The following is a 26,954-nucleotide window of genomic DNA, read 5'->3' on the forward strand; positions in this document are numbered from 1 at the left end:
GAGAGAGAGAGAGAGAGAGAGAGAGAGAGAGAGAGAGAGAGAGAGAGAGAGAGAGATGAAGGTATGTCTTTACATCATTATTTACATATTTATGTGCATGTGAGTGGATGTCAGAGGCCAACCAGTAGGAAGCAGTTCTCCTTCTGTACTGTGTAAGCTGCTGGGTACAGCTTACTGCAGGTCCCTTTCTGTGCTTCTAGACTATCAGGGTGTTGTTCTGTTTCCCCACAGGTCCAGAAACTACAGAACTGGCTAACCGTGGACTAGAAGTGCTGAACTCATGAACCAAAATGTATCTTTCACCCTTTTCAATAATTCCCCATCTGTCATAGTGACTCCCCAATCAAGTACTCTGTAGGCCCATCTCCACATTATGTTAACTTGGCTAACTCACATGTTTATATTTCAACAAATGGGTTTTAAGCCTTTACTAGAAGATAACACTGTCCCAGTTGTTTGGCACACAACAAAGAACATAAGAAAACCATCCTGCTCCACCAGACTGTGCATTCTAGCAAAGGAAGGCTCCCGCTTAGCAATTCTGTGCCTAAGTTTCTCAAATCTTCATGGACATACTCTGCTCTGACTGTTTAGTGTGGCAGAGCCACTGCAGTCACCTGGCCACCATTCTCCATGTTTTCCACAAGGAGCCTGATGAGGAGTTAGCTGAGATCATCTGGGCAGTCAGAACAAGGAAGGTGGAAATTCCCCAGTGTTTCCCCAGTCTCATTCAACAACAGTCCTTTTGACCTGTGTTGTAGTAAGCTGTGCAATCTCTGAGAGCATTATTAATATTGCTTTGACAGTAATAATGCACCCATACAGCAATTCATTCCCTGAAAGATTTAAAACTCAAGTTTAACCGATCAGATAAAGACATCTTTGGAGTGGAAGGCAACAGTTTGCCTTAAACTGTCTGTGGTCTCCTCTTGAAAGATTGAAGTCACAAGAGATGCTAGCTCTAATGCTGGAATCAGTTTGGGCAGCGCTGATAGCTTGGTCTCCCAAGATTCAGACTTAATGGTCTTGGCTATGGCATGGGTAGATAGATGGCTTTCAAACCTCTCCCACATGTGTGAAGTGCAGCCAAACTTAAAACCTTACCTCAACTCTTCAAGATCCCTTCTTTCTGCATTGAGCTACTCAGTGGTGACACCGACCAGAGCCTTTTCTACTCACACAGTTGGAGACTTTTCTTTACTGCCCATTCTGTTTGAATTGTCGCTAATTAGCTTCCACCTTTAGCTCCCAGTTATGCTTGAGGACTGCATTTAGACCCCCCCAATCACCATAAATCTTGCTCCTCTACCTGTATGCTTCATGCAACCTTTCTAAGGCATCTCCTTTGGCACATTACAGGCTAATACTGCTCTTTCAACTGAGCATGGGGTCACCAGTTAGCTCCAATATCTGCCTTCCTCTTCTACCTTAGATAATGTTGCCTGCAAAATCAGTAGATGATTATGAAATTATGACAGTATTGGTGGAGGAACAAAATGCATAGGCAGGGCGGGGGGGGGGGAGGATTAAAGTTCTCATTGGCTTCAGAAGTCCCAAACTCCTAGGTATGTCCTAAATATGTCATCAAAGTCCTTTTAAAAGTCTACCTCAAATCTTCGTCCTCCTCCACTTATGAGGCTCTATTAAAGTCCTAATAAGCTCTCCATATGACCACTGAGCCACCCCTAAATCACTGAAGTGGAATCTACCACGGCTGTCCAAGCTTCGGACCCAGCTATTGAAAAATGCTCAGTCAACTTCGAGCAACTCTGACCGACCCTTGTCTGGAGCTTTCAACACTTTCCTAATGAGTAAAAGGCAGTGATGGGGCAATATGAGGTCCAGCACACAAGCATCTGTAGGGGAAAGAAGGCTGGGCTGCAAACGTGTGGCCTGGGAGAGAAAGCGCTTTCTTTCAGCCAGGTTTGCTTTTTAGCACCAGCAAGCTGCAAGTGAACCTGGGAAGAGGGTTGAGCTATACCCACACCAGTCCCGTGCTCCACTGCAGCACAGCATGCTATCGGTGCAGAAGAAAATGAAAGAAAACCACAATCATCTTAGCATGCTTGGTTTTCTTTGAAAAACAAACAAACAAACAAACAAACAAACAAAAAACTGTTGATGCTAACAAGTCGAGAGACCTAAGTACTTATACTGTTTAAATATGAGACATCCTTCCAAAAACCTATGAACTGGATGCTTGGTTCCTAGTACTGTTTTGGAAATTTCTAGAAAACTCAAGAAGTAGGGTTTAGGCAGGAAAAAGTAGGTCACCAGGGGTGGGTCCTTCGAGGTCTTTGTCCATCCTTCTGTCTCACTCCTTCCTTCCCGCTTACAAAGGAAGCGGATAGCTCTCCTCAGCCACATACTCCCTCAACCATGATGTTCTGCTTACACACATGAGTCAAACGATCTTGAACTAAAACCCCTGAAAGCATGAGACAAATATTTCCTCCCCTACATTGTTCTGGTCAGGGATTTGGTCAGAGTTACACAAAAGAGAACTAATACAGTTGAGCTTGTTGGGAACTAGATAGTGAGAATCCTGGGCTGAGACTTAACTGTGAAATCACATTCAAGACACCATAACGGAACATCATGGTGCCTAATCATTGCCCTAGTAAGGTACCTTAGTTACTCTGCTGATTGTTGTGATGGAGTCCAAGCAGCAGGGGGGAAGAAGGATTTGTATGGCTCAGAGTTGAAGGGATAAAGAGTTAGGCAGGAAAGGCTGCTGTAAGGAAGTGAGGAAGTAGAGAGTAATGGGTAGTGACTGTGCATCATACTCCACTTTTCTATGTTACAGGCCAGGTCCTCTGTCTGTGTCAGATGGGAGCCTAGAATCACTCTCACAGACACAACAGACGTGTGTTTCTATGTTGATGCTGAAGTCAGTGAAGCTGAGAAGATTATACATTGGGGATTGGCCTTATGTGATAATGTGGTCTAAAATACAGTAGACCGCCTATGTTATTTAGTGGTACACCACTGTCTAGCATGGGGAAAGGCCTGAGTTCTCTCCCTGGCATAACAAAAGCAAGGGGGATCATGTTAAAAAATATCAGACACAGTACCTAGCTATAATATAGAAGGAAAAATGGGAATCTCACCATTTTTGATGAATTATCTCTGATGAAATACAGGGTTAATACCAAGACACCAAATGGGAAAGGAGATAATGTGGTGGTGTTTTGTTTTTGCTTTTTTATGTACGTTGGTGTTTTACTTGTGTGTATATCTGTGTAAGGGTGTGGGATAATCCTGGAGCTACAGACACTTGTGAGCTGCCATGTGGCTACTAAAACTTGAAACCTGGTCCTCTGGGGTATCAGTCAGTACCCTTAACTGCTGAGCCATCTGTCCAGCTCTATGGTGTATTATTTTTAATTCTGTCCTTTGATCTGTTTCACAAAGACAAGCAGAATGACTATGTAAGTGACTAAAAATTCTAACAGCTAGAATATGTTTGGGGAGTCCAGGCTGAGTCTGATTCTGGAGGATTCAGGAGGGGCTAAATACATGGAAGTTGACTTGGGCTTAGTGTAGTCACAGAAATTCGAAGTCTGAGTATACAAATCAGAAAACATGCATACAGGGAGTGAGGGAATGATGTCCCCAGCACTCTGGCAGCCAAGCATCGTTTGAGGGTATCTTTCCCAAAGGTCCTCAAATAGGAGCCTTCAGGACTGTTTAAACCTTTTTGGCTTAAAGCTCCCAAGGTCTCAGTACAATCCTCTAACAAACACTCTAATGTATTTTCCTAAAGTTGTTTTTAAATATGTAGCCCGAATAAACCATTTTTTAAATCTGAGCGAGCCATTCATGCAATACTAAGCATTTTTCTTGAAGCTAAAAAGATATGATGGTCTCTCTTGATGCTAAAGGGACAGGCAGGTTGCTTCCAGCAGACTGGACTGTGTCAGGGGTAGGGGGGTTAGAGGAGAAGGGAACGAACAATGGGGGTAGGGAGGATACAATTCACACCTGGAAAAGTTAGATATAAGAATAGTAGCACCTGTGAAAATGTATGTGGGAATAAAGAAGGCATGTGGAAAGTAAAAGACAAAAGTTACATATTAGAGCACTGGACATCATGCCTGGCTACACATGAGATCCAGGGTCCTGTCTGTATCTTAGTCTAATTACACCAGAACATTTAGAGGGCAGAGTTCAGGAAGTGGAGATTTACCAAAAAGCTTGAAGTAGATGTCATTACATTATGTCACCAGAGATGAAGATTAGTCTGAATTTACGTCATTTAGGAACTAGATAAACATTTACAGTATTTGTCATTCATATTGATGATTTACGTGTTTTGCTGTTTTGATTAAGAAATAGTTACAGTCCTTCACTGTCAGAAGAGTTGCACAGGGCCAGGAGGAGCAGGTTCTTGACGGAGTATGCCTTCTGGCCATGAAGGAGAAAGTAATTTCAGTTAATCCAGAGCGCTCTCACCTCTGAAGGGAGTTATTTCCTGATAAGAGGAGAAACTGGGCGTGGAACCAAGAAATGCCAGGTGAGTTGTAAACAAGATAGAGAAGGAAGGACTCTGCCAGCTTCCAGACAGCTGGGGCATTTTTGCCCTCTGCTGGCAGCTCCTGAGAAAAGCATCTTCTAGATGGGAACAGCCCCCAAGAAAGCAGGATGCAGCTATCTTAAAACTCACAGCCTAGCGCACACAGTTCTTAAGAGGGCAGGCAGAATAAAGGACGCCTTAAGCTCCCTTCTAAAATAAAGCTTCGTCTCTGCCTGTAGCTTGCATCATTTTCAGTCCTATATTTTCATGGACAATGGCTTATAATAGAAAAACAAGGTTTCTCTATCAAACATTTAAACAAAAAGCAACATTGTCTAACAATTTTTTTTCAGTATAGGAATTTGAACCCAAAGATTTATCTGTGTTAAGAAAAGACAGCACTCTACCACTGAGTCATTCCTATAGGGAACAGACAACAATATAGTCATATAAGAAATGGCTTGGTACTTGAGGGAAATTGCTCAGTAGTGCTCATTATTCCATTTCTTGAGATGCTCTGGGCTCATCCTCTATGCTACACAATGAATCCTAAGGAGTGGTTCCAGGGGACCAAGCAAAGCTCAGAGAAGCTGTCACACATGGTCAGAGAATTAAGGACTTAAAAATGGCAGAAAGGCAAACTCTGAACAAAATATTTTCAAACCAAATGCTCCTGGAAGGCAGAGAGGTCTTTATATAGCATGTTCTGTATCTTATTAGGGCCTTTAGCCCACTTCCTTCCTTTCAATTCAGACACCACTAACCAGAACTAATGAACCACAGCAGCAGAAGCTGTGGATCCAAGACTGTAGGATAACCAGCTAAAGATTAGTCATTTAATAGTGACACCATGCCCACTCCTCTCCTTGCACACACAGGTCTTTGTAAGCCGCTGTGGGGGTAGATGTGAACAGGAAGGGAAAGGGAACGCAACAGAGCTTACTGAACACAAGCCACATATTACTAAGTGACTCTAGGTCCTGCACAGCCTCACAAAGCAGTGGATGGGTAGGATTTCATCCAAGGTTCACCCAGAAGACCAAATTGTTCTGTCCCTTATGGGAGCTAACACAATCCACATAAACCTTGGCCCTTCTGTTTGCCTCTCTGACTTGATTTTTTGAAAGACCATTTCTCACTAAAACTCAAAGAAAATGAGTTTGTAAGTGTCTAAGATCTTTATGTTATCATTTAGCCTTTGCCATATTTAACTTAAGATTCACCAAATACAAGAAATCTTATGTTGTTTGTCAACAAAAATGGATACAAAGATAAACACAAAATTTCGAAATATAATGTCAAATGGTAAGAAAAAGTTATATCAGCATATTACCAGAACATTTTAAAATCTAAACTGATTCATATATACTTTTTCCTATTTCTTCTCTCAGTGTAAATTACAGAGTTGAAAAGTCAGTTCTGCAACAAGTCTTTTATTCTCTCATTTTTGGAAAGAAGAACATTTACCTTCGGTGGCACTGGTGTCCTCAGGTTAACAGGTACTGACGTCACAGGGTTGGTTCTTGAACTATCAAACTTCCTTAAGTCATCCCTGGAATCAGCAATCTGAAAAGACACAAGCCACCAAGTCCACTGTGGCTCACCTGAAACATAGCCAAACACCACGACAGAGAAGCCACAGCAGGGCAGACACCCACTTCCCTAACTTTTTTAAACATCTAGAGAAGATGTCTCCAGACTGTCCTGCTCACAGGGCATTTTTTAAACCAAAGACAAAGAATCTATTAAAAAGGTATCTCTTATAAAAGGCAGAAGATTAAAAAAAGAAGAAGAATTTACTTGGCAAGTCAGAACAACAAAAAAAAATTAGTATGTGAGTCATTATTTCATTTTTGCTGTAGGTAAGGATTTCAGTTCATTTCCAGCAAGGTCGAATAAGGTGGCCTCTCTTACTTTTCCTAGAGACTTTAAGTGTTCATCTGAAATAGTTGAATCTGTCACTGGATCTACAGTACATTACATCTTTGTTCCCTTTCAAGTAAAAGTTTTTATGGAGGAGGCTTGGTCAAGTGTACCGCAGACATAAGAGTGCCAAAACAGGTTCAACTTGATGCTATTAATATTTTCCTTGAGATTTCGGGTAACTGGTTTCTATATCTGGTTATCAAGTTTCACAGCTTAAAGACCATGACAATACATATTATACAGGATCACCTCTTTTCTTATTTGTAAAGAATGTTGCTTCAACTCTGTCTATAACCTGAATCTGCTATGAAGCTTGTATCTTACCAATATATAGCTTATGTACCAAAATTGGTGATGATAGTGTCTGTCTGAGAAACTCAAACTTAGGCTTTTGTATAAAGCTACTTATGGAGACAGACACTGGGTTCAAGGGTAGTCTAAGCTACCATAGTAGAGAGAATCTGTATCAAAACATGAAGACAGGGATGCAGCTCAGGGGTAGAACACTTGTCTAGCATGCAAAACCTGGGTTTTATCCCCCCATCTCTCTCTCTCTCTCTCTCTCTCTCTCTCTCTCTCACACACACACACACACACACACACACACACACACACACACACACATCTTCCCCAAATCAAAAGCCTGCTCAAATAGATATGCTGGCTTGATTTGTGCTGATACAATTAATATACAATTTTAACTTCAGGTGTTTCAGAGGAGAACAAAGCCCCTACTACTACCCAATGGCTTGGGAGAAATGAATCCAAGCAAAGCTTTCTGAGCAAAGCAAAGGATGACTTGATCTATGGCATCGACAATGATACCTGGTAAGACATTTCATTTAGAGGACGAGAATGTGGCTCCCAGCATCCTGTTGTAAAGTCACGTCTCTACTGGAGAGAGCCAATGACCCAGTACCTGGGGAATGCTTACCTTACTTATATCAGACTCAGATTTGCTGGAGCACAAACTCTGGAGTTCTTTGACCAGATCTGCTTCATCATCTGAACCCAAAGAGAGTCTGTGGTCCAAAGTCAATGTCACAGATAGATCATTCTCTAAGGACCTAAAACAAAGACCAGAGGAGAGTTTCTCAAAAATGGGAACAAACCAGTTACCAAATAGAGAACTCTAGACACTCTACCTTTTGTACTTTGAGATGAAGTTTTCAATATCCTCCCAAGTAACTCATAAAAGTCATCCAGTGCAACAACAGCCCTGTACCAAGAGATGTGAATACTAACTGGTATTCTCAAGATGTCATTAACTTCCAGCCAAGAAAGCTGAGTAGGATAACAGTTCTTTTTTCACAAAGAAAGCTATGTAGGTGTAGACTATTTCCAATCTCCTTTCTTTCTCCCTTTTCTCTATCACTTACGTCTGACAAAGCGAAGTTCAACCTGTAGAGGTTTGCCCATATGCCTGCCCAAATGCTGAACAAGGATGACAGCCGTGAACATGCCAGTGTGCACAGGGAAGCACCCACAAGACCTGAGTCCTACACAAAGAATCCTGGCACTCAATGAAAGCTGAGTGAGTGAGAAGTAGTTTGTTCCAGGGAAGAGCAGTACCAATGTAAAACATACATAAGAATACATACACATAGCGATACATACATACATACATACATACATACATACATACATACATACATACAATAACATTATACAGACTGAGCAGGTTACAGGGTTACAGTTAGGAATCCTAAAGAAAAGAGAGCATGATGGGAAGGAGAGTGTGGGGGGGTTAGAGCAGTGGTTCTTAACCTTTCTAAGACCTTTGAATAGGGTCCCTCATGCTGTGGCTGATCCACAATTATGAAATTATTTTGTTGCTACTTCACAACTGTATATTTTGACTGTTATCAATCATCATGTAAATATCTGAAATGCTGAATATCTGATATGCAACCCTAAAGGGGATATAACCCATGGGTTGGAAAACACTGGTTTACAAGGAGAGAAGAGAAAAATGTTCTAAATGTATCCAAAAAGTATAAAAAGTTTTTTTTTTCTTTAAGTAATAGACAGGGGTTTGGGGGGCTGGGGTGTGGAGAGGGGTGTGTGTCAGTATAATACACAGGAACAAAACTTCATAATAAACTTAAGTTGGTCATGGCAAGGCCAGCCTAATTATTTTTCCCTTAGCAGTTCAGGCTTCCAAGTATTCTCGATTGAAGAAGAAACTTAGAATGACTTCTTAGGGTTGGGGGCAGGGGAAAACTTACTCAAGCTTTGGTATGTGATGGTTTTAGTGGAAAGTCACATAAAATGCAATGTCATTTACCTCTCTCTGTCACACTATGATCGGGGTACATGGCGTGCATCTTATTTGCAAACTATCCAAATATTTCTATCCTATAATTCATGAAATGTTTCTTTATAGTCCAAAATATTTGTAGCTAAAATAATCAAGAATACTATAAGGGGATATACCTAAAATGATCACTATAAACACGGTACTTATAGGTAAATAGGCAATACTGTTTCAGTAAATCTAGCATTAAAAAAGCTATTGATAGATTGCCTAAGTCAATGGTTTTCAGCCTTCCTATTGCTATGACACTTGAATATAGTTCTTCCTATTGTAGTAACTTCAGCCATAAAATTACTTTCATTGCTACTTCATAGCTGTAATTTTACAACTTATGAATTGTAATATAAGTGTCTGACATTAAAGATGGCCTTAGGCAAGCCCATGAAGTTAGCCTTCAAAAGGGGTCACGGCCCACAGGTTGAGAACCACTGGTCTAAATGTTCACACATGCAAGCCTTCTTAGAGAATTGTTAAATGAAAAAGTTAGATTAAAAAGTGAACCCTGCTGGGCGGTGGTGGTGCATGCCTTTAATCCCAGCACTTGGGAGGCAGAGGCAAGCGGATTTCTGAGTCCAGGTCAGCCTGTTCTACAGAGTGAGTTCCTTGTCTTGAATCCCCTCCCCCACCAGAAAAAGTGAACCCTAGTTCTATAGATTTATTCAACAAATTAACAAGATTTCATTTAAAGTTTGTATTAATGCATTGTCTTTCAGTTAATGATATTTATTACTCCAAAATCATATCATATTATTATTACAAAAGTGGCACAAAATAATGTTAACAATATATCAAATACTTAAAAAGTTAATTAATTATGAAACTCAAGTGTTAATTAAAGTTAGCTAGTAATTAAACTAAAGTTTTCTTTGATGTAAGTAAAACTTGAAAGGGAACTTACTGTTGCTCTGACAGAGAGGAGTTCCTGTTAGTATTCAGGTGTGGGATAGTCTTGTTCCTCATACCTGTTGGGAAACAGCCATTGTCAATAGAATTTCATTGTTTCATTATTCCTGTGCACTCATAAGTGGTTTTTTTTTTTTCCCCAGATTCTAGACTCTGAAGCACTGGGCTTGGACTAGCTTCACCTTGTGTGGGAATGTTCTCAGAACAGTGACTCTGGTGTAGTTTCCAACATAGGAGTAGTTAAGACAGTGGGAGTAGTTTGGGGAATAACCAATTTGCTTATGGCTATTTACACTGAGGTCAATAAAATTAAAACAACCCAAGGCTCAATTTAAGAAACCTGCCATTTGTTTTTATAAATGGCCCCTCCACTCAGTATTCTATCTATTGATAAATTTAGGTCTTTATTGCCAAAGTACCAAAAGGGAAAGTAGAACCTGCCATTTCATGAGAGTAATCTATCATCATGTACATATTTTGATGTGTTACCTGTTAATCTTTTGTTGCATGTGACACCAGCAATGTACTTGTAAAAGTTTAATTTTTAGTAACTATTATTATTCAGAAATTAGGAATGGTATACAAAGAGCCATAAACATCAAGCAAATATTTTCCAGTTTGTAAATTATGGATCTCTTAAGAAAACAGAAAATGTCAGACTCTATGTATTCTTATATAAGAACATTTATTTGTATCAGGTATATACTGAGCATACACTTGTCCTGATACAATGTGTTTCCTACTAGACTTTAGTCAGAAATGTGTAAGAAACAACAGTAAGTCATTTTAGATTCGAGATATATTTCTATGACTTCAAATTTCATAAACACACTAAAACACTTAGCTACTTCTGAGTGAAGTCTGAAATTATGTGAATGTTGCTCACTCAAATGTTCTCTGAAGAATGATCTTAGGCAGGAATGTAACTTAGTGATAAAGTTCTTGCTTCCAGTGCTCTGAGCCTTGGCTTTGAATGCCACAGCCACAAGGGAAAAAAAGTTTTTGAAAAGTAAAGTAAATTTAAAATAGTTCCATTAAAAGCATGTCCCCAAAGACCACTGTACAAGTTCTTCACTTATCTTGCTCTGAGAGCTAGTGATCTTCTTATTAGGTCTAGAGAGAAATGGGTGCTCTTCACTACATATTATGAATTTCCACAGTGATCTGATAGGCCCTTTCAGCCCTGGGCCACTTGCATATAGTAGGCAAGAATTCTCCCACCAAACATCTGTGTCCAAAACTAAAATCAACTGAAGCACTGTAATTATCCAATCTAATCATTCAAGAGAATTATTGTTATAAAGTTAAAATAACCCAAGGACTTAGAAATAACTTACATACTTTTGAAAATTGGTTTTTTGATACTACAAACAATTCTAAGTCAATGAAATTCTATGATTTATATTTTTAATTAACTTTTTTTGAGACTGGGTCTTATTATATAGTCCTGGCTAGATAACCTGAAGCCTAAATAGACCAGGCTGAACTCAGAGGCACAGAGCTTCTAGCCTGTCTCTGCCTTCTCGGTGCTGGAAGTAAAGATGTGTGCTACCATTCCTGACTTAATTAACATCTCAACAGCAGAGCTGAGTTTTCTAAGTTACCGTTTTCTATACTGTTTCTTCCTTATTCCCTGTATTGATTCTGGCTGTCATACTACAGCATATGGTGACAATGCTTCTGGTCTAGGTAATTAATTAGTTTAAGCTAGTCATTTCTTTTAAAGCCTAAAAGGACTTTCTGGCTGCTTTTCCTGGTCCATATCCAGCACCTTAAATAACACCCGACCCTGAACACACCATACAGGAAAACAATACGCACACCAAATCACTCATAAGCACCCTACATTTGTATCAAATATACTTGGTTTATGTACTCTTATAAGCTAAGTTCAACTGAGGAATGACATGTATGTAACAAGAGTAAAATATCATAAAGATAATAGATTTAATTGTGGGGACTAAGAAAACATATATGTTTTTTAAAAAAGCAGTAAACAAGTTGAAGATGATTTTTTTTTCTAGTTCTGGTATGAAAGTGTTATCTTTTGGGTAGAAAGCTCCCAGCTATGTTTTGGAAAACTATTACATGGTTCATCCCAGGAAAATGTAAACTGAGCAATTTGCAGGGGGGGGGGGGTTGCAGTGACTTGAAAGAATGCAGTTTTAATAACAAAAGCCCACTTGCACTCAGAACCTGCATCCTGCAGACTTCCCACCCCCTACCTTCATGCTTCGAGTCTGGCTTGTTCCACGTGGGTGAGGAGAAGTGCCCAGGCTTCTTGCGAGGACTGGTGTTCACCTTTCTCCAGGCTCCAATCTCACCTTTCTTTTTGCTATAAGTTGAAACTATTGACAGAGGAAAACTTCCCCCTTTGAAGTCTGTGATCTGCTGGTCCAGCTCTGAAACAACACAAGACACACTTTTCTAAGAAGAAGGGGGAGATAAAACAATTTCGTAGAGTGACTTGAAATACATTATCAAGTCTTAACTCATAGGTTTCTTAATAGTAACCAAGCTGGAGTTGGGTGGACCAGCACAATGAACTTGGAGGTACAATTAAATGTGTGCCAGTAATTAAAAACAGAAAGAGCTCTGGTACAATGCTATGAGCAGTGCATTCATTTCTTTAGTCACAAGGAGACAAAGGAATACTTCATAGAAGCAAATTCTAAACAGTGATAGAATGTAAATGAGTTTGTTCATGCACAGCCCTACATACCTGCCCTGGGAAGGGGACAGCCATGCAGAACAGCTTTATTAAGCAGAATGCTGAGGGCGGCCCTCACCACAGCCTGCTGTCCTTGGCTAGGGTACTTCTTAGAAGCTGTCTGCCCAAAACCAGGCTGTTTGTTCATGGAGGCTCTTGACAATATTGCTTCTTGAACTCTGGGAGCAATGACAGCATTCCACAGCTTAGACATCCACCTTGTAAGAGATGAAGAAGGACCAAGTCTCTTACAAACTGCACGCAAGTTCACAAAAGAAGCATACCTGAAAACTTGGAGGAAAATTACCCAGCATGTTCTGCTTGGTTGGGTACACTTGAGGGTTAGTTGTATAATACATAAGTATGTCAAATGATACTGATAATTGATAAACCTGTCTCAATCCTGGAATCAATAGTAAGTATCTACAAAAGGAATGAATGTGTGACAAAGATGCAGAAATTAGGGCACATTAAAAGGAATCTTTTCAAAACACATATTTCTGTAAAACCTGTGTCTAAATGTTTTACATTTGTTTGCCTCACATGTATTTTTTTTTTAACATTTGAGTGGAGATGTATCATTGAGAAATTAAATGTCTGCCTCAAGGTGGAGCTACTCACTACATATGTACACCCACATGGCTTCTGCCTTGCAGAGAACTGGGCCATCCAGCTGTGGCTTCAGGTGTACCTCTTATACTTTAGCTCTTAGCTGTGGGGACTGTGGTTGAAACAAAATTTGGAACAATCAGTGCTAATTACAATGTCAATGTTTTTTGCCACATTAACAGCTCAGAGCACAGGGAGAACTTGCCTAGTGTGTACAGTTACTTACAAGTAACATATAAAAGACAAGCCATGGTCACTGTTGTGTTAGGATGGCAGTTCATCAGACAGATCAACCCAGGCTAGCACAGTTCCATGGAGAAGTTAACTGTGGGGGTGAGAAGGGAAGGGGGAAAAACAAAAGGGGATGATGAAAAGGAAAAAGGAAAGAGCAGAGGTCAGGGACCACTGCCTTTTATTTGGGCTGTGACATAATCACATGTGCTGCGACATGCACCGCTGCACAGGTGAGGGTGGGCAGGTGGACTCTGGGAACATATGGAGATTGCCATGGCAACAAACATGCGTGTCCCTTCGTGGTCGCCTAGAGGTTGTCATCACTGAATCCAGAGGTGACCAGCGACCCTAAAGCCAGTTCCTGACTGTAAAGCCAGTTCCTGATGCCAACAGTCACTCTCTGTGACAGAACTGGCATTTTGTGCAAAAAAGCAGCCTTGTCAACAGTCACAGTCTCAAACATACTAAATTCATCGTGTGTCCTATTTTTTTTTTTTCTGATTACTAAGATAAATACTGTGACTAAAGCAACTCAGGGGAGGAAAGGGGAGGAAAGATAAATGAAATATCTATGTAACATATGTGTGTGGTGCCTGTGGAAGCCAGAAGTTGTTTGATCCCTGGTACCAGAGTTACAGACTGTTGTGAGTTGCCATGTGGGTGCTGGGAATCAAATCAGGTCTGGAAGAACAGAGGGCTCTTAACTGCTGAGCTATCTCTTTAGCTCCTTTAGCTAGTTTTCTTATACAGTTCAAGACCGCCTGCATAGGGATGGTACCACCCATAGTGGGCTGGGGATACCTGTATGAATTCTTAGTGAAGATAATCCCCCAGAGGCCCACTTACTCTAGGCAATTCTTCTGTCAAGGAATTCCTCTCAGATGAATCTAGGCTGTGCCAAGTTAACAATTAAAGCTGACAAACATACCATAACTCTATTTTTTTTATTAAGTAAGTAAAATTTGGCACTTACTTCACTGTTGCTTGAGCATGTCCTGGGACTACTGGACAAGACAGAAAATACTTTGGTCCAAGAAGTGCTTCTGGAGTACCCAAGCGGGCCAGACAGGAGTTGAGCTGCCTCCAGACAGAAAGAGCCCAGTCCACAATCTTACATACAGGATCACAGGGTGCAGGCAGCTGACCTCTGAACTAGAGATGGGTGGAAAACAGGGCTGTGGCTTAGGATAAAAACAATGCTTTTGTTTTGATTTTAAAGTCCAAAATTAGAACGATAAACCGCAAAGCCCAAATCTAGCTGAATTTGACTTTACCTTTGCTTGGGGTGGGTATAGGAGGATTCTGAAAGAGCAAACTTGGTGCCTAGTGTAACTAACATGTTCGCCATAAGTGTATGCATATGTCAGTGTCACAAGTGCTCCCCATGGCTTCCCACCTGGGTATTTTGACCCTGTTTTACATATCAGAAGAGTAAGCCCCAAAGAGTTGATGCCTTACTCAGGGTTACAAAGCTAAGAGGTGGCAATGCCCAGGCTAGGGCTTATCTACTTTTTTTATGTTAAGGTATAGTTGAAAAATAATTCTCCCTATGATATAGTGTGATGTTTTAAATATGTTACACTGTGAAATGATTACTACTTAGTATAGCTACCATCTCATACACAGGAAATACATTTAACTGTGCATTCATTCATGATTTACTCTTAGCAACTTTCAAGGAACTATAGACATCTACTTCTCATAGAGAAAAAAAAATGGTGTTCGGACACAATATATATGAGAAATAAAGGAGTATATTGCACTTAAGAATTTGTTGTTGAGCTAGTGAGATGGCTCAGTGGTTGAGGACACTGGCTGCTCTCACAGAAGACCTGAGTTTGATTCCCAGAACCCGTATGGCCACTCCCAACTGTAATTCCAGTCTCAGGGGATCCATATTTGGACCTCCACAGCCACTGCATGCATGCGGTATACTGACATACATGCAGGCAAAACATCCATACATATAAAAGAAAAATCACACAAAAAAATTTTAATGTTACTGATAATTACAAAGCTAATTTTGCTGCTAATGTTTAGCATTGTTCCTGACCTCTGCTCAAACCATGCTCCTTGTGTTCAACCATGAGTAAGCAAGGAAAGACCAGACTTATCTGTATGGGAGGGACCAGCCAGAGAGGCAGCTTAGTAAGCAGAGGGGTTCTCAGCTGCTTCTTCGGGACCACATGCTACCAAGGGGGATGATGGCAGAGTCCCTGTGGAAACATACTCTACCCCTACTCCCTCAGGGACAATGAGGTTTTAATTTTTTCATGATTATTCAATGAATTTCTTGCCACTATCCCACTGTTATATATCCTCATGAAGAAACCTAATTTCCGATAGGAGAATGGAATTTGCCTACTCCTAAGAGCTGGAGAAACAGATGTGCATCTATCTCTCCAAGAGTAGATGTTGCTTATAGAGGATGTCTCATGTGCAAAACAGCTGTTATGGGAACAGTGATTATCACTTGACAGTGCGTTAAGGGCTGATGTTTCCTTCAGGGGTCTTTCTGATAAATTGGTCTCATAGTTATTGCATGATTTTATATCCTTGATGCATATTCATTTAGCATAAGTACCATTTCGTAGAGATGCTTAGAAACTTAGATGTCATAATATATTTATATTCCTATGCCTTCGGTTTCTAAGCACCACTTAATCACTTCCAAAGAGAATAAAACATTGCAAAGTCAGGTTTCACCGTTTTACTTTTAGGCTAGGGATGGAACCCAAGCCATCTGAACGCTACCTCCCTTCCCCACTGAGCTACCCCCCTGTGTGCTTTGCAGCTCTGAGAACTACAGAACAGCGTATCTGGATCTGTGGCATGTCTACCTTGGACCGTGATTTAGTTTTTTTAAACAGTTTCCTTAAAAGGGAGATCTCGGCTAATATGCTAACTTTCCAAAATGCATAATGTTCTAAGTATAAAAGGAAGTTGTTTTCAAAGTTTTAAGAGTGAAGATTTAACTCTGTCATCTAGTAGATGCATTTAGAAGTTAGACTCGATAACGCCAAGTTTCCTTTTGGTGGTATTCCTCCAAAAGACAAAGACTGGTGTACTATTAGGAAAAATCCCAACTGTTGGAAAGTCAGAAATAGTCATAAAGTTTGTAGTTTTTAAGAAAGACAATCCATATAATACTGCTTTACTCAGTTATGGTATTAACGTAGACATGAGATGGTGGTGATTACCTGCAAGAAACCTGCACCAAGATCTAGCCAGTCAAAATCCCCCACACCGATCTTCCTATCTGCCTGTCTGTCATACTCACTCATGCTTGCTTATCCACCCAAGACTGATAAGTCCTTGACAGCGGGTTCTGGTCTTGCACAGGTCTTGTGCCCTTAGTCTAGAACCAGAGGGTAGAGCATTCTAGTCGCTGAACCATTACGGAGAAACTTCTCCTGATTCCCGCGAGTCTCTAGAAAAGATGCTTTTCTTCATGGTGATAAAGAGGCTGACACTGCATGCTACTGTGCGCTAATTTCTGGCCCTACATGCCTTGAAGTGACAATGGGGTGTCAAGTATTGTCTCTAGTCTCAAACAGTCAAAGTCCAGCTGGGTGAGGAGGGCTGTTCTGTTATCAGTAGCTTAGTATATGCTATTGTTGAAATGTTGTTCTCTACCTGTTGCCAGTGTACAGGATTAAGTGAGAAAACCAAATGGAGTTCTTTGGTAACAAATCTGCTCCGAAGGACACTCAGATAATAGTCCGGTCCCAGACTATTATTAAATAATAATATCTTACATTTAATCAACATGGCTATATTCATATATGAGAGACTATAAAATAAATTTTTTATTCTTAAAAAAAAGTACACTAAACCATTTATCATCATAGTCTAAAAGCTTTTCATTAAAATGGCATAAGTGGTTAAGTGATGTCCTCAGGGTTCCAAGGTAGTAGTTGAGTTTTGCTTAAGCGTAGTGATTAATTTTCAAGTCTAACTTTCTATAACTTCTGGAGCTTGATGAGGTTTCTTAAGAACTATTGGCAACACCAATAAAACCAGTTAACTTTTTCTTGTACAAGATATTATCCCCAAACTATTACAACTTCTACATGCTTTCTCTAATAATGGTACTTTAAAACCCATGCTATTGTTCTTTGTATGGTGCAGAAGCTGTTGTGAGTTCTACATCCTTTGCTCCGTTCAACTCCAGATAACAACAAAATATCCTAGCCCGCAGCCACATAGGAAGTGGAACTGAAGCCCAGCTAAGACCTCCACTCTCCCACCTCGGCAGGTTGCAGCTTCTGCTTTCTTACCTTGCTGACGACTTTCCTTCGTAAGAACCTCTGAAGCAGTCCTTGAATGGGCTCGCAATCCCAGCGCAGCTGAACCCAGCGGAAGTGTTGCTGCACCAGCAGGTCAGAGCCCTGGAGACAGGCCTTGGCAATGGTTCCCACCAGAAAGCAGTTCTCATGAAAATAATAACATTCAGATGTTCCATTTCCTAAAACAACCGAGCCATAATTCAACCTCAGCCATTTAGGTTTTGTGCAAATGCAAATCAAGAACATGAATTACATAACTTGTACTTTGAGGACAGAAAGATTAGACTGATACCAAGACAGGCAAGCATAATAACTGAGCACTGTGGGAACTCCTCTTGACTTGGGCTAGATACACGTCCCTCTCTAAACAATGTGCCTAGCCCCTAGAACTCCTACCTGCATTGAGCTGCATGTATACCTGTTTTAAACACTGGGAATGACTTACACTCTTTAGCAACCCTCTTGGTAAGGCTGCTTTTCTATCCAAAGCTATCTTGAAACTCTACCCAAGCAACATGAGCAATGTCATACTCAGCCGAGACTAGTGTTGAGAACTTGCACACTAAGGCAAAACTGTGTCAGGCAAACTTTTAGGGAGAATTCTCTATTTACCCTCTTATCCCTCTGCATAATAGGACCTGTTTTAAAATCAGGTGCATTGTGGGAAGGGGCATGCAGAATGAGGAAAAGCTTATATATTCCAAATATTTTCAACAAAGTAGAGAACTATCCATGTTACACCTCTTAGCAACCAAACTCACACTTCTCTTGAACTTCATTAAAAACAACAATACCACCACTAACAAACCTTAAACAATAATCAAAACCCTTGATCTCCACTCCTGTGGTCCACTATAAGCCTTAAGAATGTATCCTTCTTAATCTATACCATTCCTTTTGAATAATGTTTCCTTGCTACTCCCTGATAATGTGGGCTTTTGTTCCATTCCTGAATAAGAAGCTAAGAATCTAGAAACAAAGTATAGGCCCCAACCACTGGTTCTGGTATCCCACAGGCTGGGTGGCTAGCCTGTTCTCTCTACCCTTTCTTTACCTTTTTGGAAAGTGCAGGGACTTTCAGTGCTGCGATTTTCCAAAGGTGCCAAAAAGTCCCCCAGTAGCTCAGACAATGATGATTTTTCCAAATTTTCCAAGATGACAATTATTTTCTTCTTAACAGGGAACTGCTTCACTGGGATCAGACAAGCTGTGGTCAGAAATAAGATTAGCAGTTAATAACTTTGCAAAACCTACACAGACTGGCATCAAATGCAAAACTAACAAGACAAAGGATTCCTAAAAATTTCTGTGTGGTGGGCATGCTCTGAAAATGCTGGGGTTGACGGCAGCAGGTTCAGGAACTTCTGTGGCATTACTCAACACGGTTGAAGACACCCATGACATGCCATATCCTTCCATAGCACATCCTGGGCAGAATCTACCCAATTTCCAGCAGCAAAGACTCAGTCAACTAAAAGAAAAGAAATCCATTGCCACACTGGAAAATGAGCACTCTGAGAACACAGGAAGCTGTCACAAAGAAGCCACCAAGGAATATTTAAAATACTATTTCATCTTACATAGATTTTGAAAAAAATTAATACTAAATATTTAATCTGTGGATTTAGAACCCGGTAACAAAACCATAAATACACATTAAGAGCCAGAGGTGGGGCTCTACAAAGCTTGCCCGGTAAATGTGAGGGTCTGGGTTCGTTCCTTTGTACCTCCAATACATTGATTGCTCAGAAGTTATCATTGCAAAGGATAGAAAAAAAGTTTTATGAGCAAGAAGGCACATAGGTACATTCTAGAAGTTTAAGAGTCTAAAATTCCTGGCTTGTTCAGTGGCTAAATGGCTAATTTAGTTAAAAATTATTCTTTGATTTTTAAGAGGTATTTTACATATGTTTCACAATATAAAAGGTTAAAAGCATTGAATGGTCTTTAAATCACCCATATATAAGATGCACATAACATTAATAGGCAAGGCTTCCAGAGATGCAAACACATCCTAACCCTAAGAAGTGATCAGATTAAGGGTTCACAAACAGTAAGAGGGACTCAAGTCCATTGTCTCCATCCTTATGGTTCCTCCCACTCACAATGGGCAGAAATGACAGCATATTGACCTAAACTAAAAGATGTAAACTAATGTACAAGTTCCCTATGACAACTAGGTCCCACTAAGGCCAAGATCTGCTGCACTGCCCAATATCGATGACAGAAATGAGATGTGGAAGACACAGAATGAGATGTGAGGGAGTTTATCCCCACAGCTGGCCATCAGTAGCAATGTTTATGGATAGGGATTAACAAATGTGTAAGGATACAGAGGATTGGACGCCTCCTCTGAGGTCTCATCCAGAAAATAATCAGAAAAGAAACAGGAGCTCTGACTGCTATGCTGAAGGCAAGAGGTGAGAGGAGCCCCTACCAAGCAGATATACCAAGAAGACATACCTCTATAAAGTAGACAGGCATTATGAGGCAAGACAGTAAGTCTGCATTCCATCTTCAGAGACAGGGCAGAGAGGGAACACCAAAAACAACCTCCAACTTTCCACTGAAGAAGAGGCTGCATAGTTAATGGAGGCAGAGAACACACGACCAATGAGGTACAGGAGAGGGAATGTGGTGAAGGTCTGATGTTTCTGAAATGGGGTTGCAGGCAGTAGTGGTAGAAGAGGGATGTTGGGGGCGTAAGGAGGAACGATCACACTGGCTATAAAATTAACTGAACTTGTTGATGTTTGAGAGTGTTAGGAGGATGGGTGGGAAAATGCAACTTCACTTACTTGATCCACCAGGAAAGATTGCAATGCTCACCTAATTTAGAGCAGACACTCAAAGAGTTTATGCCTAGAAGAAAAGGGACGAGTTTTGCTGTTCCTAACTACTGACCTTTGGTTTCTATTATCTTCCCTGAGGCCTTCCTTTACCAAAGGATCATTTTGGCTAGCTCTTTCTGCATGAAGAAAGAACAGATATCCACAGACCCATAATTCCTTCCTGGGGCTTCCTTGGCATGCCTTGCCATGGTTTCCACACCTATTCCATACCACCTCTTTTTCTGGTCACGAGTTAGCAGCAGTGGGTCCCATAGAAAGGCTGAGAATGGTGGAGGGTGTCTTAGGCATCCAGAGAAGTAGGCACAAATGACAAGCTAGACCACAATGTTCTTGAAGTAGCATTCTAAGAACTTTTTAACTTTTACTCTGGAGCCTGTGGAGTATAATAACGGGGGACACTTATGAAAGCTTTGGTCTCTTAGAATCATCCTCTAAGAATCACTGTGGAGAACTTGCTGAAGAAGCGAGAGAGGGAAAAGTAAGACGACTTGATGAGGACTCAGAGTCACTGGAGCAAGAGTGATGGGGCACGGTGAGGGCAGCTGGAGAGCAGCAGGAGGAAGAGGGTGAGGAGGATGAGGAAGAGGAAGGGGAGGAGGAGAGAATGAGGAGGAAGAGGAAGAGGAGAAAGCAGATTTGGCAGAACTTAGAGACAGGGAGAGGAAAGCAAACAATGGACCCCAAAGTGCACAGGCCACTGTAGGCAAGGGTGTAGTAGACAAACCTCATTTTGGTCTTGGTTTTGCTACTGAAAATTGAGGGGAAGTATTCATCCTTTTAAATCACTAAGACAAATACAGAATATTCTGTATTCAGAGATGATGCAACCTTTCCTATTCTTTTCTCTGGATTTAAAATGAAGTTGGCTTTCATTCGTTATTAATTTACTCAAGTATATTGTTCACAATCTTCACGTTGGGGCTTGTGATGTAACTCTTCCCATCCAGTACAAGGCAATGGGATGGATCCCAAGTGCTATATTGAACAAAACAAAACCTCCAAAGACTGCATTTTCCCAAGTCTACATCCTCTATCTTATACCTCATCACCTCCTGTCCTATCTGCTCATACTTCTCTCTCCTTTTCCTGAACAGGAAAAACGATATCTTTTTTCTTCTTCATTCTTTTCTAGTGTTACCTTCTGCAAAAGGACGTTCACTTGGTCACTCAAGCAAATAAAAGTATAGGCCACAGAAGTAGCTTTCAATGAGTTCATGATGTAACACAGAGTTCAAAGCCAAAGTCCCAAGAGCTCTCCTACTGCTAACTCTATAGTTAGGTAGGGTGAGAAGACAAAAATAAACTCTATACATGTTTTCTAGGGGAAAGTCTTACCTGAGAAGGGTAGAGAACCCCTCCAGGGGGAGCTGAGATTTAAGACAGGGGTTGCCTCTCTAGAAGTTTACAGACTGGGAGAGTTCTTTGTAAGACAAAGGGAGCATCAATCCTGCAGTGCTGGGTTGGTCCCCCTTGCATCCTTCATGCCTTAACTCGTTGCTTTCCAGCTTTCTTAGCTGTCTATATTTACAGCAAAACTCAGTCTGTACTTGACTTTCTACCCTGACTGTGTGAGAATAAATTATCTTACGTTGTTAACCTTGATTAGACATAGTCCTGAAAGCTGAAAAGCTGTAGAGGATTATTGTTAAATAATTAAAGGAGAAATGACCTGTTAGCACAGGGGAGCTTTTAAGATCTATAGTTGGGATCGAGGAAGGCCAAGCTCCAACCGGACTGCTTGGGTCTGAGTCTTAGTCTATGTTCTTCCTGTGGCGTTACTTGTAGAACACACATCATCTCAAGTGCTTTCAAGATCACCAACCAGGGACACTGAATGGTCTGTCTGAAAGCTGCTAGTTACAAAGACAGGCTTTAAAATAGGTCATGCCAGAGTAAAAGTTAATAAATGTTAGCTACCATTGAAATAGCATGAAAGAAAATAGTGTTCTGTATCTATTTCCTGGTTTCTGGTCAGAGACTAGCCTGTGTGGCAGGAAGACATTAAGATTCTAAGAGATTCCCTATTCCTCCAAGTTCAAAGACAAGGCATAGCCCTCTCTATTAAAATTTAGAAGGTCTAAACTCATGCTCTGTGAATCTTACAACTTCTCTCCCAGACAGGTCTGCGGCTAGACCTCTTGGAGCTAAAGTTGACCAGTTTCAGCTTTGTGTCACAGCTCTGCTATTCTGGGTTATGTCAGCCTCACCTATAGTGAAACTTGGCTTGTCGAGCTATGAAAGACCTCATGAATAATTTATCTCAGGAAATGTTTACAGGTGGTCCTGCTACCCTATTAGTGGGAGTAGATACAACATCAGCTACTTGTAGAAGGCTGCTTCAGAGACCCAGTGTGTTTGGCAATGTATTTGCCAAAATGCTAATCAATGGCACACTAGTGGCCAGCTAGAGACAAAAGTTTACTCCAGGTAGTACATCTTTACAGGAAGTGTGTGAATGAGAAAATCTACTCAGTCTTGGTTTGTTTCATTTTTATCAACATTCGGCACCAATTCTAGGCAATGCCAAAATGTGATGTGCAGTCCTGCTAAAGGGAGCTGCATGCATTACCTCCTCTCTTGCTCTATTGCTGCTGACAGTTACATAGTATCCTCAAAACAATGAGAGGTTTATAAAAATAAAGAAGAAAATTCAGGATGACCAACTAATACAGTATAGCTTAGACAGAAGTAGTTTTTGTAAGTGCTCACTTGGGCTCCCAATTTTCACTCCATGGCCATTGAACAACTAAAAAGTAGAATAATTATGAAGGTTATTTCCTTGGAGTGGTTTCAGTGAAGAACATGCCTGTGAGTTGTCACAAGCCAGCTCCTTGAAAGGGTCTTACCATTACTGATGAACACATCTACTAGCTGTTCCTTGGAGAAGCCTGAATCCACCTCGGCTCTCACTATTTCACAGGGGAATCCTGCAGCCATCTGTCTGTGCTGTGATAACAAAACAGAAATATTAGTTCTATAGTCTTCCCAGTTTTCCAGTAAACAAAGTAATAGTATGGAAATATGTAATACCTTCATGCAGAGGGCAAGCTGATTTGCTATGTAGTCTTGCAAGCTTCCTTCTGGGCCATGGAAAATGACATTATGATATTGCTCAACCTGTTCAAAAGCAAGAAGAATCCTGGGTGAAGATGCTAGCTTGACAAGGGAATGGGGGGGGGGTACACAAGGACAGAGGTCCCAATTATCCCCAGGCATCCAAAAGAATAAAGCTATTTGAGAATAGGAGTATTTACTAGACTTGTGAAGTCCTTTAAAACTTGAACTGTGCCTCCTCTCCTCTGGAAACAGATATGTTTACAGAAGTTATAGGAATGTATTCAGGATACAGGAGCACACAAAGACCACCTGCCAGTTGTTATTCTGTGAGCTAGAGAGAGAAGCTAAAAAGGATCATTCTTCAGGGGCCCTGTGATGGTGAGCTTAGGACAGGCAATTAGGGTACGAAAGACCATGTTTCTGATAGCCACGAGTCACTTTTCTCTGAAGTTAAATACTGTTCTGTTATTGGTACGCCTTCAGTACACAATGGTGGCTGTAGCTACCCAGGGAATGTAACATCCGAAACACCATAGACTGAACACAGCACTGACATGGCTATTTTCTGTGCTATTGGTGGCCTAGCAAGGCAATGGCAGATGTGCAGGTAAGGACTGAGACTGAAGCAAGGTGTTCTCCAGTAACGTGAGAATATTCTGGAAAGTACAGCTGAGGTTCAGTTTCTAGGCTGAGGAGTTACTGCACCATAAAAATCATCAGAGAAAAATATAATTGAAGAATATTCCTGAGCAATAATTGTTCTCCCTTGTACTTGTGAGTGGGAATCCAGAGAATGTATGGGATTATACCTGTCATTAAAAATGATGACGAGATTTGTCTAGTTATGGCCTCTTCTTCTCAATCTTAAGTGGAATCTACAGAGGTGGATATTTTTATTCTTTTGGCTAGCTCAGGAAATTTTAATCTATTATGTTTTGGGTACCATCTACTGGTTTTCTATATTTCTAAGGAACAACTACAATACACTTTGTTCATTGTGAATGCATCTGCCATCTGATGACATGACTGTAGCTCTGACCTTCTGGTTGGTATGGTGGGAGAGCTCCCTGAGACAGCTTTATACACCCTTGTGCCTCATGCAGGCATTATTAAGTTCATCCTGAAGCTGACTATTCACAGTCTCAGGGTTATTCCCTACTGGCGTGAGTACAGCCTCACGCCACAGCATCTTCAGTTTCTCGTCTAGTTCCTTACTCCACCCAACTGCCTTCCAACATTGTTCTTTTCCATCCTGGTCCAGACTTCCCTACAAATTGCTCGCACTCATTTCAGTTTTATTTCTTTGCAGTCTAGAGAATCGCCCCTATTTTATTGGTCTGGTTTTTCTATGGCTAGGATCTGTACTGGTCCCCTCCCATGCTTAAGTAGAAATTCTCACTGGATCTAAGGTGATAAAATTAGGAATGGCTTCCCTAAGTGTTGAGCCGGCTGGCTTTATGTCAATTTGATACAAGAAGAGTAATTTGAGGGAAAGGAGCACCAATGGACAAAATGCCTCCATAGGGTCAGGCTGTAAGCAAAGCTGTAGGCAATTTCTTACTTAGTGATGTACAAGGGATGGCCAGCCCATTGTGGGTGGTGCTATAGCTGGGTTGGAGGTCTTGGAGTCTATAAGAAAGCAGACTGAGTAAGCCATCTAGAGGAAGCTAGCAAGCATCATTTTTCCCACAGCCTCTGAATCAGCTCCTGGTTCCAGGTTCCTGTCCCGTTTGAGTTCTTACCCTGAATCCCTTCTATGATAAATAGTGCCATGAAAGTATAAGCAAAATAACCCCCTTCTCCCTGAACTTATTTTGACTGGAACACTTCATCACAGCAATAGTAACCCTGGTTATGACAGGAGGTACCAGTGCCCTTATGAAAAGTAATAGAGCAAACCCCGTTGCCCTTCCTACCACATTAGACCACAGTAAGAAGATACTATCTAGATCCAGAAAACAGACCCTCACCTTACTGTGTACTGCTGGTGCCTTGGCCTTGAACATCCTGGCCTCCAGATGTGTGACTATAAATATCTATTATAAGCCATCTAATCTCTAACATTTGTTACAGCAGCCTTCAGAATGATAGCATTCTCCTATAGGTATAGCATTAATGTTTTATTGTTTAAATGCTGTAAGACCATGGGGAATTTGTTACACTAACACAAGAAGTGGGTGCCACTCCTGGATTCACTTTGCTAGCTAAAGCCCCTTAGGTCACTGGGTGAATGCCTGACTCATATCTATAAGTCATTGATCAAACTATTGACTCCCACAACAGTTGCAGGATCCTGCTGTCCATCAAGACAGATAAGTGCACAAGGATGAACTGCAGCTGTTTCTCTCCAGTCCCACAAAAGTGCCCATGAGAAATGCACCACTAAGGCCTCAGCATGGTCTCACCAATCTTCATCAACTTCTTTACATTGTCTAATGGATATGAAAGGATTCACATCGATAGAGCAGATGAGACTCTCACTGTGCAGCCAAATTGGAGCCTAACTGCTCAGGCTTCTCACTGGTGTCAGTTTTGAACTTTTGAATCCCTGGGAAGACAGTAACAGTGTTTCCTAACTCATTGCGCGCGGGGAGGGGGGGGGATCAGAAAAAAAACGAGCCTAATACACTACCAAGGCAGTAGGGAAGTCTCAGGGTCTCACTAATGGAGACCTCAGTTCTGTTTTTCTCACATTTTGTCATTTTTCAAAAAGCACCTTAGTGGTAAATTGTGCACTAGATATTGCTGTCCAGGTGCAATTCTAAACTAGTACTCTCCAGCTCTCAAAATTAATCCCATATCACTCTGAATTGCTGAACAGAAATTCTTCTACAAGGAAGGGATTGTCTCATGCCAGTGAAATGGGATACAGATTTCCAGGATTTACTGAACATTCTGCCCCTGAGATTTTCAACTGGCTTTGCAATTTAATCTTGGTTCACTGCTGAAAACAAGAGCACTCTATTCATTACGACTCTCCTGTCAAGCTGTCTACACTTCCCGAAGGCTGACTCTGAAATCATATAACAGCAAAGGGTCCAGCTTCCGAGATGCGCTACAAACAGTCACACCTCACCTGTTAGCACATACACTTTTTTTAGGGTGCAAACGACAGGAAACAATTTAAAATTTATTGAATGGACCTCTTTTACAAGCAGTAAACTCTTCACATTTATGCTTTATAATATCCTCATTGAAGGACAATAGAATATAAACAAACAAGTTACAGTGTAGGTAAGGGGAAAACAAATGTACAAAAGTCCTGATCATCTGTATTTTAAAATATACTTTCTAATCACGATCTCTTTACATTTCAGGTATTACCAGTTCTTTTGTTCACTGTTTTCCTTTGATCAATGATACATAGGTATATTGATTATCATTTGCAACCAACCAAAATTAATTATTGAAAGAAAATTATAACTAGTTCATCAATACTATTATGCATATGAAAAGCTTTGTCAAGAAGACAACCTATCCATTTCAGAGTTATCATATCGCATTTCTCCAAAGACCAAACTCTTCGGGAGAATATAAAATC

General features: G+C 40.8%; 1 protein-coding gene across 5 annotated transcripts in view; it reads right to left on the reverse strand.

Moving 5' to 3' along the window:
* Nucleotides 1-26,954, reverse strand: part of Cttnbp2 (cortactin binding protein 2) — a 144,905-nt gene that overhangs the window by 1,773 nt on the left and 116,178 nt on the right. For all 5 annotated transcript variants that reach the window (XM_029535414.1, XM_021190492.2, XM_029535412.1 and 2 more), the window contains 10 exons: nucleotides 23,387-23,473; nucleotides 23,203-23,302; nucleotides 18,559-18,711; nucleotides 17,496-17,683; nucleotides 14,189-14,367; nucleotides 12,385-12,590; nucleotides 11,888-12,064; nucleotides 9,658-9,721; nucleotides 7,377-7,509; nucleotides 5,984-6,082 (listed from right to left, as the gene is read on the reverse strand). In XM_029535414.1, the coding sequence (XP_029391274.1) occupies nucleotides 5,984-6,082; nucleotides 7,377-7,509; nucleotides 9,658-9,721; nucleotides 11,888-12,064; nucleotides 12,385-12,590; nucleotides 14,189-14,367; nucleotides 17,496-17,683; nucleotides 18,559-18,711; nucleotides 23,203-23,302; nucleotides 23,387-23,473 (1,386 nt within the window). The remainder of the gene's footprint in view (nucleotides 1-5,983; nucleotides 6,083-7,376; nucleotides 7,510-9,657; nucleotides 9,722-11,887; nucleotides 12,065-12,384; nucleotides 12,591-14,188; nucleotides 14,368-17,495; nucleotides 17,684-18,558; nucleotides 18,712-23,202; nucleotides 23,303-23,386; nucleotides 23,474-26,954) is intronic.

Source organism: Mus pahari, chromosome 2 (genome assembly GCF_900095145.1).
Source record: "Mus pahari chromosome 2, PAHARI_EIJ_v1.1, whole genome shotgun sequence".
NCBI lineage: Eukaryota > Metazoa > Chordata > Mammalia > Rodentia > Muridae > Mus > Mus pahari.